This window comes from Aspergillus ambiguus, assembly GCF_047715705.1.
Source record: "Aspergillus ambiguus strain CBS 117.58 unplaced genomic scaffold BDV59scaffold_12, whole genome shotgun sequence".
Lineage (NCBI taxonomy): Eukaryota > Fungi > Ascomycota > Eurotiomycetes > Eurotiales > Aspergillaceae > Aspergillus > Aspergillus ambiguus.
The window spans coordinates 237095-248645 of record NW_027395525.1 but is presented as its reverse complement, the minus strand read 5'-3'; the positions used below and the strand labels follow the sequence as shown (position 1 = coordinate 248645).

The following is an 11551-nucleotide window of genomic DNA, read 5'->3' as shown; positions in this document are numbered from 1 at the left end:
TAACCCACCAAGATCTGATTCAATTGTCAATATCGAAGTCTTCCCGTCATCACACTCGTCATATTCAATCCTCATACGCACAGGATGTACCTTTAACCAACGCGTTCATGGCCTCGCGTGGATCCCTCGAATCCATTCCTCCAAACCCGACCAACGCCCCTCGTCCTCTGCCCAAGAAGCGCAAAACATGTCATACAGCCAGTGACTGGGCTGACCAGCCCATTAGCATTCGGGTTCGTTCCCTGCACGTCGAAACCCGCGGTTCCTCGCTCGAACCCCCCCATTGACTAATCCCTTCTCCACGCGCAGCCTCCCGCCGCATCCTTGTCCGATGCGCACGTCGTCCTCGACCCGGTTGCTGTCGTCCCCCGATCCCGCCTGCCCTTGACCTGGATCGACTGTTCTCCGACCTCACTCTCCCATGTCCAACCGGGTTCCCTATTTGTCGCCGACATCCCGATTCTCGAGGCGGATGATCTCCACGGTGAACCGGTGGTGTTGGCGGTGCGGGTGGAGTCCGACGGGGCGCTCTACGTCGTTGAGCGCGTGAAAACCGGCGTCTATGCCCTTTCCAAGCTAGTGAGAGAGATCGAGGAAGGCGATGTGTTTGTCGCTGTCAAGGGATGGTCGCCGTCTTCTGCTGTTGCTTCTGCGGTGCGGGCGCCCGCACGACGCGGATCAGCCCCGACGGACTGGTGGTGTATGGCGCAAGTTGAAGAGCCGGACTGTGAATCCCTGTTCGCGGCAAAGCGGTCCAAGGTCGATGTCTCGGTCGTGTTTGGTCTGGCTGCTGTGGGCTCCGTCGAGGACGACGTGCGCATGACGGACGTGTCTCCGTTCGACTCGGCGCCGGCGCAGGCGCCGCGGTTGTCGACGCAGCCGAGCTCAGGCTCAGATGGACCTGGTTGGGTGGATTCGATTTCTCAGGAGGCGCCGGTTGAGGCTGCCCCCGTGGACAATGACAATGACCCCCTGCAGTCGCCGCAGGAGACGCTAGATAATCTGCGGGAGCAGTATCTGCAGGCGCTATATGTTTCCAAGGTATGGTCTACAGGATGGGACTGTCAGTGCCTTTACTTACATTATGGCTAGACATCTGTGGCGTACTTTGCGAAAGGTCCGCTGGCGCGCTGCCGTGCGGCGTTCCAGTCGGAGACGGAGTCGGCCAGGCCGACGGATCTTATTGATTACTACCGCGAGGCCATCCTCACGGCTAAGAAGATGGACCTGAAGTATCGGGAGTCGGTGCCCGCTACGCTCCAGGACGCCCTGCTCAGCATCTCCGACGCCGAACCCCCGCGAACAAAGCGGAAGAGTAAAATGAAAAAGAAGCTCGGCAAGAACGGCCTGTACCCGGAGGAGGACCGGTTCATCCGCCGATGGTGGAAGGATCGCGCCTTGACGGACCACGGAGTTCCGGTGGAAACCTCGCGCGAGGCAGAGTTGAAGAAACACGTGTCGGACTTGCGGATGCGCGAGACCCAGCTCCAGATTCTCCTTATCCTGGAGACATTGGCGCTGGAAGCGGCAGTCGCTGAGGCAGCGAAGAAGACCGCCGCCGCCGCCCACGGTGAGAAGTCGGACGACAAGACCCCGAAGGAGACCAAAGCGAAGTCCAAGAAAGCACAGGAGTTGAGCGTCATGCTGGAACTCCACCTCGACCGGCTGTGCATCTGGCACGCTGTCAGTTTCGAGGATACAGCCGTCCCCGACCCCGCCAAGGCCTACAACAGCCACCACATGACCGGGAAGAAGGTCGAGAGTGATGCCATTCGCGATTTCTGCACGGAAGTCATCATCCCGTTTTACGCGTCGCGGCTCCCAGACCGGTGTAAATCGATCACGCGCAAGCTCGGCGTGTCCGCCGCGATATCACCCTTCCCGAAGAAGTCGTCGCGCGGCGAGCCTGGCGCAGCGGTCGAACGTCAACCGCCTGCGAAGCACCCCCGGCGTTCTCTCCACCGAGTGTCCACGGATGAAAGAGCCTCCTCGCACAGCCAACGCCGGTCCGCCCCGTCCCTCAGCCGGTCCAGCACCGCTCCGTCCCACGTCGAGACGAAGAGAGAGTCCATGGAGCCGTTGCTGCCGATTCTGAGCGCCAGTGTGCGAGGCGGGATCCAGAAAGCCAAGCGCGTGGAGAACCGCGAGGTGGACCTGAACGCGGTGGCACGACAGCACGAGACGAAGCTCAAGAAGGTGCAGATGCTGGCAGACCAGAAGAAGGAGCTGGACGCGGCGATCGTCGCCCTGCGCAAACCCAACCGCGAACTCGTCGCCCGCGACATCGCAGACGACGCCGACAAACGTCGCGCGGGAAGCAGCGGCCGCAAACCGAAGAACCCCGTCCGCAACCCCCTCGGGCAGGGCGTGCAGGTCGCCGCCACGCCGCGCGGCAGTCGAAAGAAGGATGTGATGACGGCCGGGCTGCCTCCCGTCCCCACGAGCCTGTCCCGGCCGTTCACACAGCCCCGGGGGTCGTTCTTTGGCGGCGACGGATCCCCGCAGATGGTGGTCCCTGGATCCGCATCGGTCTTCGATACCCCTCGCAGGGATGTCGGCGCCATCCAGGAGACTCCCACGCGGCGACCGGCCAGGCCATTGGATTCCTTCGACGACGACGACGTCGGCGGTGCCTCTGCCAGTTTCCCCTCGGGGAATCTGTTCCGCGTGCCGCGACGCCCGGCGCCTCCTCGTGCGACAGACGCGACCGCAGTGCCGGCGCCGGCGCCCTCTACGCCCGTGTCCTCGCGCCACGTCGACGCCTTCTCGCAACCGCTCCCGCGCGGGAAGTCCTCCATGGTGGTGGAGACTCCGCCGCGACAGGCTCCAGCACCGACATCCGTGCCGGGGCCAACGAGTACGGCTGTGCTGGACACACCGCCGGTCAAGAAGATGCCGGCGTTGCGCGTGCCGGAAGAGGGGGCTACGGTGCCCGCGACACCAGAGAAGTCGATTTACGCGCAGCTCGGATGGGACAACGACGAACTTGCTCTGTGATGGGGTGACATGGTATGGATTTTAGCGGGCGTTTGGGTCCTCCGTATTGCACGGGATGATTTGGAGCATGTGATTATGGCGCAGGCGTTTTGAATTGAGGGCGAGTAAATAAGGTCGTGTCTACATAGTATCGGACTTTGCATACAGTGACGATTAGCTTTTCCAACAGAGGATGCGAATCTTGGTACAACGAGCTGGAACACTCCAGGTGTGGTTAGAGTTACCGTGGTAGGAATGTGGGGACGAGGCCGTGGGGTGGAATCCGAACCGCGGGCGGATTTGGCCGAGGGTTAAAAGTAAATGCACGAATCATCGGGGGCAAATGGCCCGACTAGAAGGATTCTAGCGGTTTCAGTACGGAGAATGGAGTATGGAGTGTCGTCGATCTCCGTTAGTGACTCACGACGCCGATGGGGGAGAGCCGAGGCTAAGGCTACTCACGCAGTCTGTACTATTGCAGGAGAGTAGAAATGAGATGATTATCGTATGTATTCAGTACTACCTAGGTAATATTGTGATCCGTATACGGAGTATATACTTGTATGCTCAGAAATTTTCTAGTTCCATCGCAACGCCGACCAAACCGTGTTTTTTTCCCACCCAAGCAGAACCAGCACAAATGCAAGGAAATTCGTAGAATCGTGACGTCGTCAATTAAAAGAAAAGAATGTCCAAGCCGGATGGCTGGACGGTCGTAACATCGAATACCGACGAGAGAAAGATACCGTAGGTAGAAGCGGTCGAAAGAAAGAAAAGAAGGGCAGTGGTGATGTTCAAATGCGAACGGTCATACACGGCCCCGGCGAGGGCCAGAAATTCGACGACCGCTGCACCGTCTTCTCCAGACAATTGCGGCCCTTCTCGAGGAGGCCCTCCTTGTCTTTCTCGGCGTCGTCGGCTGACGCCTGCTGGAAGGAGACCTCGAAGCGGACATGCATGGTGCCACCTGTCTCGCCGTCCCGCGGCTCGCTGACGGCACTGCCGTCGCCGTCACTCTCGCTGTCGTCGCTGGTCACGACATCGCTGCGGTCGAGAGAATCAGCGGGCTCATCGGAGCGGGGCCCGGGGGCGGAGGAAGTGTCGTCGGGCTCCGACTCCTCGGATTCCGACTCGGACTCGCTCTCCAGCTCGATGGAGTTGATGCGGGTGGTCATGTCGCGCTGGGCCCATTCCATGGACATGCAGTGCAGGCGGAAGTGGCCCAGGCAGCGGCGGATATCCGGGTCCGGGGCGGTGGCCTCGCGGGCGAGCTTTTGCTTGGAGAGGGTGGTGAGCTTGTAGGGGAGGGAGGATTTGTCGGCGAGGGGCGGCCAGCGTTTGTTCATGTTGGAGGAGAGCGGGGAGGGCGTGGGTTTTGTTGGGAGGATGTCGATTGTTGTGACGGCCATTTGCGAGGGATGAGGAGGTATGAGGATCGGTGAGGAGGGTGGATTATATTATGGTAGGTGAGGGATGGATTGGTGGGCGTAGGTGGATTACGCGAGAGAGTTTGGTTAAGGCGAGGGCATTTGCATGCAATTAGGAGGTGAGTGTGTATGGTGTATGGAGGTGTATGGAGGAAGAAGAGGGAAGATGGAGGTAGGAGTCTGGGGAGGGAGAGAATTAAAGCGAGGAGGAAGAGAGAGAGGAGAGGGAGTCACGACAGAAAGAGAGAGAGTACGTACTGTGTAGTCAGGCGGTTGGTCCAGACCGGGCCCGGAGACGCCCAAAACAGCAATCCGGTGCGCAGGTGACCCTACTGATCGGGAAGATTCTGCACGCGGAGATGCAAGTCTAGACCGTCGGTCTGTCTCGCGGTTCTTTACGAGCAACAATATTCTCTTCTTTCTATCCTGTGTATTCGATAACGCTCTATCTCTGTCAAGATCAATTCCTCTCGATTCCTTTTATCTCTTAATTTTTTTTTCACTACCAATTTCCCTGTTCCCTGTCCTTGGACACGTAAGTTGCCCCGGAAGAAGAGGGTCCACCGTTCCACTGGAAAAAACAGGTCGGCCAGCTGACCAGGGTTGGTGGGTCCGCTTGTTGGCGCTCCATGGAATCTTCCATCCGGATATTGATTGATCTATTCCTAGGTGGTGACCCAAGGTGTTCACAAAGTATCCTGATATGGGTAGAGGATAAGGATAAAGATGCATGAGATTCAATTTTATACTCTTCTATCCACTGTATACGGCCATACTATGTTTCTGTACTGCTGTAACCCAATTATCCAATGGTGTAGGTACGTTAGGTAGTCCTATGTTTAGTCACGGCATCTTTTCCGGCCATTGTCCCCGTGACCAACCCTCCCTCCTTTCGTTCTTTCTGGAAACTCCGGTCGTCCAACATGCACTATCTCCTATGCGGTGGAACTATACCCTCCAGGGTCTTCCTCCAATGTCTTCCTACACTTCCTCTGAAGAACGGCCTGCCGAGTTTGGCTGGAGTCGAAACTCGTGACGTCAGCCATCATCGCCCGCCGAGTTCAAGAGGCAAAAAACCCTATCTCCATGATCTCATTCCATGCTCATTCAGCACGAACCATCAATGGATCGCATAGTCCTTCGAAGGATATGACAGCTGCAAAGCGCCACTCATCGCTCGCCTCGCCACGACTGACGTCGCACAATGAACTTTATCCTTCTCGATCCATGGAGTAGACTCCTGTCTGGGAAGGCCGTCGGCTGGTAGCTTTGGGGATACCCAGTGAGTCAAGCCGCTGGATGAGCTTGGTAGCCAAGGTTCGATCGGATCCAAACCCGGACGGTGTCGGTGTCATCAACTCCAATCAAACATCCGGAAACCGGGACGGATATCAAAGGCCTTTGTGTATCTACACGAATCTCACCCCCTCCACCTCCACAATGGTTTCCAAATCAACGGTCGCACCCATCATCCCGATCTATGTCTACTCGGGCCTCGAAATCCTGCTGTCGGTCTCGCTATTCACCCTGACGCGGGCGCCGCTGCACATCTCAATCCCCGATGTAGCCGCGTATGCAGACCTGGCGATCGGCCTGGCGCTGGTGCTGTTCATCCTGATGGTGCGGCTGCCGTCCCTGGGGAGCTCCGAGCCCTCCAGTGGGTTTATCTGCAAGGAGAAGTTCCTGGAGCGGCACGAGGCGGACATGGAGCATACCGCGGTTGGAGACGACGCGCGCGATGGCGCCGAGAACGAGAGTCACGAACCAAACAATGACCTTCAGTCCGAAGACGACACTCATGAAGAGTCTGGGCAGACTACGGACAACAAGAACAAGAAGACGGTCAGCTATGCGGACGTCGACACCGACAACGATTCGCTCGCCCTGCGGAGAAAGGATCTTCCCGTCTGGCCGTCGCTCACGCCGGACCCTCACGGACGACGACGCAAGCACAAGAAGATCCGGTCGGCTTGGAACCCCGGGTTCGAGAACGAGACGCACGGGTACATCCGGGAACGACGAACCTCGGGGATCGTGCAGGTGGAGCTGGAGCCCAGCAGCGTGCCTCCCCCGTGGGAGCTGGGCAATGCATCGGCTCGGAGTCGACTGCGGTGATGGCCTAGAGGGGGGTGTGTGGCAGGGTGCTGAGTGGACGGGATGGCGAGAAAACGGAGGGCCGGGGCGTTCTATTTTTTTTCCCCCCTGCGACGATCGAGGATCGAAACCGGAATTCGACGGCGCGCGTGTGCTGCGACCAACGGTCTCGATCGTTCAGCGAGATGCTGTGCGCTGGTCGAACGGCCATGGGTTAACCGTGCAGCGGCAGTGTCGGTTAATTGCATGGGCTACGACGGTTGATTCGAAGGGGGGGACAGCCAAGGTTCGCGGAGTGGTCCAATCGGATACACCATCAGCGAAGGAGATGGCGAGAGGTCACCGGACGCAAGAATCCAGCGGTCTGGTTGGATCGGCATTTGGGATGATATCTCATCCGGGAGACTGTCGATGAAGCCGTCTCAGACATGGAATGTCGGGATACTGGGTTGCAGTTAGTCCCCGGGAAGGGACCTGACAGAAGGCAACGATGGATTGGGATGGATGGTGGCGGGTGGTCTGCAGGGTCAGTGTTCGGATGACTTGCATTGTCCATCAGTCCCCCTGGCTGGGGAAAGGCTGAAGAGGAGGCAGTGCCGAGATGCAGGCATGGAGGGTTCGGCAGTGGAAGGAGGAAGAGGCAGCGGGAGGGTGCAGTGGTTGTCAGTGTGAAGAGTTGAACAATGGAGGACGCACGGTCCCGGAGGATCGCCACTAGTTCCCGTGCAAGTGACCATTTGACGCAGAGGACGAGGGGGTCATCTGCCCCGGTTGGCGTTGAGAGAGAGGAGATGGAAGGGGAGTGGGCAGTCGGCTGATAGACCGAAAGGGGAAAGGTCGGGAGGAGGATCAGGGTGCATGGACGGTGATAGGGGAGGAGGAAGAGAACGTCTATATGATCAGTGTAGTGATAGCTATAGTGGTATAGTGTATCGTGTATTGATAAGGTGTCCTAGGTATACATGAAGTACAGGGCTGGATATACCTACTCCATCCTGTGTACCAGGCACCTGTGGCGGTGCGCTGACTAATGTGGCTGTCGCATCCAACTCGCACCTCCACCAAACTCCGGCGTAGTTCTTCATCTTCATCCTTCTCTCTCTCTCCTCCTCTCCCTCTCTCTCTTCTCCATCCATCTCTCCTTTTAACCTCCTCCCATCTCCTCACCGCCCTCCCCCCTCCTCTTCCCGAGGATCCATCGCAATCCAGTCTATCCTTCCATCTCATCCATCCATCCATCTCGCGTCTGAGCTGATCCCTTCCCCCTCTCCCTCCCGTCTCTCTCTCTTCTCCCTTCCTCTCTTCCCTCCCACCCTCCATCTTCTTTTCCTTCCCTTCGTTCTCTCCTCTCGCGTTGGCTCCCTCGCGTTTGTTGCCTCGACGCGTGTCCGCGGCCTTGCGACAGAAGACGGCTTCGTTAACCTCTTCCCGTCCTGCCTTGGCCCGCCATGTATGGCTCCTCCCACGCCTCCGTTTCCGCCCCAATGAATGGGATCGGAGGGGAGCTGGTCGATGGTTCAGGTACTATCAATCCGGCCGCCTTGAACAATCCTTCCTCCAACCCTGGTATGTTTGTCCCCCATCTCATCTTCCCCGCCCCCTTCACATTCTCCATTTCCTTACCCTGCAATCAAAACACCCATCCCATCCATCCCCGTACCTTCTATCCATATCTATCTTCCCCTTTTTTTTTTTTTTTTTTACTTCTATCTATATATGAAAGTGGGAAAAAAAAATTTTTTCTCTTCTTCTTTCTCTTAATACTTCTCGCGACCGCTTCATATCTCTCGCGACCTTCTCTCTGGCGCCCTCCGCCAAACTGACGGCTTTGTGCTAGTCGCCGTGGTTTTACCTACTCCGTCGTTTCCAACGACGTCAACCACACTTCCCACCCCGCGTGGTATCAAGCGGAGTCGTACCCCAGACCAGCGTCCTCGCGCCGATGGGGACCATGACGACGGTATGTGTGCGTCGCCAATGCTCGCTCCCATCACCGCCCGGCCCTATCCGGAGTTACGGTGTCGGGAATGCGCGAGCCGGATGACAGCCGCTTCGTCTCCCTTCCGTCATCTTCAGTTTTTCCCCATCTGCTTTTTTTTTTTTTCCCTCTCTCTCTCTTCAGCCTCCCTCTCCATCGTCGCGTCCATCCCCCTTTCCCGTGATCATCTCCCAAGACTAACCCTTTCTCCCCCTTATGGACAACACAGATGAACAAGGTCGTCGCAAAAGAGGACGTCCCCCAAAGACCCCACGTCCCGCCACCGCTCCTTCCACCGACCAGGCTGCCACCAACGTCCAACTCCAAACTCCCCGCATGCAGAGTCAGCCACTCCCGCCGTCAGCCAACCTGGCCGTGTCGCCCCCACAAGCCTCGCCGCCCGAAAAGACCACTCCCACCAAGTCCACCCTCGTCAAGGCTTTACCCACCGTACGCGACCACACCACCGACCAGCTGAACGAGGAAGGCGATGAATACATCCCCAAGGAGTTCGACGAAGCAGGCGAGACCAAGGTCGATGCCATGGGACGCCCGCAAGGCAACCGCGAGTACAAGTGTCGCACATTCTGCGTTCCTCTGCGCGGCGAAAAGCTATTCATGCTGGCGACCGAGTGTGCCCGCGTGTTAGGATATCGCGATTCCTATCTCCTCTTCAATAAGAATCGCTCCCTGCACAAGATCATCGCCTCCCAGATCGAGAAGGACTCCCTCATCCAGCAGGATATCCTCCCGTACTCGTATCGGTCGCGTCAGATTGCCATCGTCAGCGCGCGCTCCATGTACCGACAGTTCGGCAGCCGTGTGATCGTCAACGGACGACGCGTCCGCGATGACTACTGGGAAAGCAAGGCTCGCAAGCAAGGCTTCACAGAGGAGGACCTGGCGGGTGAGAAACGACCGGGCGGTGCGAAGGCGCGTGATGCTGCTGCCGCAGAGGCCGCGAGTGCTGCCAATCTTCTCCCCGCACTGACCCATGGGGATGTAATCTACAGCAATGCACTGGAGTCTATGCCTCAGAGTTTGGCCCTGGGAGGTCCCTCGGGCGTGTCGCTCGCGCCGTTGCCCATGATAAACATGGCCACCACCGACGATCCCCGGCTTCGCGAGTATAACAGCATGCCCCGAGCCCGCCAGGAATTGACGGGCCCCCCGTACCAGGACCGCTCCCAGCCGAGCAGCGCCGCTGAAATCTTGAACCAGGCAACACACACGGCCGACTTCAACAAGCTTCTGACCTCGCAACGCAACTACCGGCAGAAGGGCTTGGAGGATTTCTATTCCAAGCAGCGCGAGGCTTCCGCCTCGGCGGCACAGTCGCAACCGGGCCAGCTGGACTCGGCGCCTTCCGCCTCCCAGGCTTTACAGTCGCCGCAGATGTCGTCCGGTGTCCTGCACCCCGTGCAACCGCCGCAGGGCATGATGCCACACCAGCCACCGATGATGCCTGGTGGTCAGCCCGGCTTTCAGCCGGCCACTGCCCACCAACCCCCGGTAGGTCAATCGCCGATGCGCGCCATGGCCCCGGCCCGCCCAGACCTCATGCACCAGCGGTCGAACCCAGCTCTGGCCGGGCAGCCGCCTTACGGATATCCCTCCCAGCCACAGCAAATGTGGGGTCAGCCGCCGCCTCAGCCCCAACCATCACCGCTGTCCGCGGGGCCGCAGGGTGTGGGAATGCCGCAGTACGCCGCGCAGTTACAGCCACAGCAGCAGCAATCCCCGTCGCCCATGCCACACACCATGCCCCAACCGCCGCACCCCTCTCAGTCGCCTCGCAATCAACCTCGCCCGTCCGCGCCTCAAATGCCACAATCCTTCCCCATGCATCACCCGCAAACTTCCCAGCAACAGCCCATGATGGGGTTCCCGGGGGCTAGTGCAGCTCCGTACCCAGGTATGGCAGGTCGTGCCATGTACCCCTCGACGCAAGGCCCAGGTGGTCAGCCCTTCATGGCGGGGACTCCTCAGCAAGGCATGGCAATGGGCATGAGTGCCGGAGGCATGCCCGGCTGGGCCCCGGCACCCAGCGGCCCCGTCCAACCGGGACATCCTCAGCCTGGCCAGTCAGGCACACCCCTCGGATGGTCCGGTTACTAAGGAATTATCGCGACAGCCGATCATAACCTGAAAAATTCGAAAAAAAAAATCATGGGTGGCGTTGTCCAAATTTCGGCGTTCATAAGGAATACGGGGGCGTCTGGGATTGAATGGATCCTGTTGGTTCTGAAGAGAGCAAAGATTGGTCTTTCTTTTCCTTCGGTCTCCACGTCCTTTTGGGCCTTGCGTCGCAACACTGTTTATGGTTATCGACTCCTTTCGGAACTGTCTCCAGGTGAAGGATGAGGTTAATGGTAATTTGTGCATATCGTTTGTCTATACCCCAGTTATACCCGATGCTGTTTGGTTACTTGTCTTGAATTCGACTTTGGGGGAAGAGGTTTGTTTCCAGGGTCACATCATGAGTATGGAAGTTGTGCATTTCTCATATGTCAATGATAGAGGACCGGCCGGATGTTTGCAGGGATGGTTTGGTGTTGATGATTGTCACTTTGGTTATTGATTGCTCTCCATTTTCTCTTATCTTTTAGGCTGTCCATCTCGCGATATTTCTCCCTTGTTGAATACTTCATCTTGTGTCTGCTATATGTTCTACCTAGCATTGCCCTGCCCCATTGGTGATTGATCGGGCCTTCGGTTCTCGTCTCTTGTTGATTTTCCCCATACTGATGATGCGTTGATGACCTTCACCTGCTGTGTTGATAGTATGCAAGCTGTGCGCCGTCGGGGTTCGAACTAATTTGATTATATCCCCTCCTATTCTCTCGTCTATCTGTGCCGTCTGCTTGCTTTCGGTTTTCCTCTCGAGTGTCTGTAGGACCCAGGCGTACGTTGGCTATCCTGTCTGTACCCTTTATTTTGGACTGTAATACGTACTTGCAATAGATGGTGCCAGTGTTCTCTAGAAGACGTAACTCGAATCCGCCTGGACCACCCTTGGTCCTATGCGGACGTACTTTATGCAGATGCTGACGTGTTAGATACATGTACGACCGAG

The 11551-nt window shown here is 57.8% G+C and overlaps 4 protein-coding genes across 4 annotated transcripts; 3 read left to right on the top strand and 1 right to left on the bottom strand.

Moving 5' to 3' along the window:
• Nucleotides 1–107: 107 nt before the first annotated feature.
• BDV59DRAFT_201288 (uncharacterized protein) lies at nt 108–2997 on the top strand (the record flags this gene model as incomplete). Its single annotated transcript, XM_073693764.1, has 3 exons — nt 108–233; nt 310–1041; nt 1093–2997. 3 exons carry the CDS (start codon nt 108–110, stop codon nt 2995–2997), a joined length of 2763 nt encoding a protein of 920 aa, XP_073548735.1.
• A 471-nt stretch (nt 2998–3468) lies between these two features.
• Nucleotides 3469–4658, bottom strand: BDV59DRAFT_176567 (uncharacterized protein). The gene has a single exon (XM_073689461.1). It carries the CDS (start codon nt 4383–4385, stop codon nt 3771–3773), a length of 615 nt encoding a protein of 204 aa, XP_073548734.1. The 5' UTR covers nt 4386–4658; the 3' UTR covers nt 3469–3770.
• Nucleotides 4659–5843: 1185 nt separating this feature from the next.
• Nucleotides 5844–6518, top strand: BDV59DRAFT_201286 (uncharacterized protein; the record flags this gene model as incomplete). The annotated part of the gene is made up of 1 exon (XM_073693763.1): nt 5844–6518. The coding sequence occupies one exon, from the start codon at nt 5844–5846 to the stop codon at nt 6516–6518; it is 675 nt and encodes a 224-aa protein (XP_073548733.1).
• A 1331-nt stretch (nt 6519–7849) lies between these two features.
• BDV59DRAFT_19470 (putative nuclear localization protein) lies at nt 7850–10694 on the top strand. The gene is made up of 3 exons (XM_073692440.1): nt 7850–8063; nt 8335–8457; nt 8705–10694. Exons 1-3 carry the CDS (start codon nt 7946–7948, stop codon nt 10591–10593), a joined length of 2130 nt encoding a protein of 709 aa, XP_073548732.1. The 5' UTR covers nt 7850–7945; the 3' UTR covers nt 10594–10694.
• Nucleotides 10695–11551: the final 857 nt, after the last annotated feature.

Bases quoted from the DNA above. Each gene is read 5' to 3' on its own strand.
- BDV59DRAFT_176567 (XM_073689461.1), bottom strand. From the start codon at position 4,385: ATGGCCGTCACAACAATCGACATCCTCCCAACAAAACCCACGCCCTCC.
- BDV59DRAFT_19470 (XM_073692440.1), top strand. From the start codon at position 7,946: ATGTATGGCTCCTCCCACGCCTCCGTTTCCGCCCCAATGAATGGGATC. The intron at 8,064-8,334 runs GTATGTTTGTCC...GCTTTGTGCTAG, and splicing joins CAATCCTTCCTCCAACCCTG to TCGCCGTGGTTTTACCTACT. The intron at 8,458-8,704 runs GTATGTGTGCGT...TGGACAACACAG, and splicing joins CGATGGGGACCATGACGACG to ATGAACAAGGTCGTCGCAAA.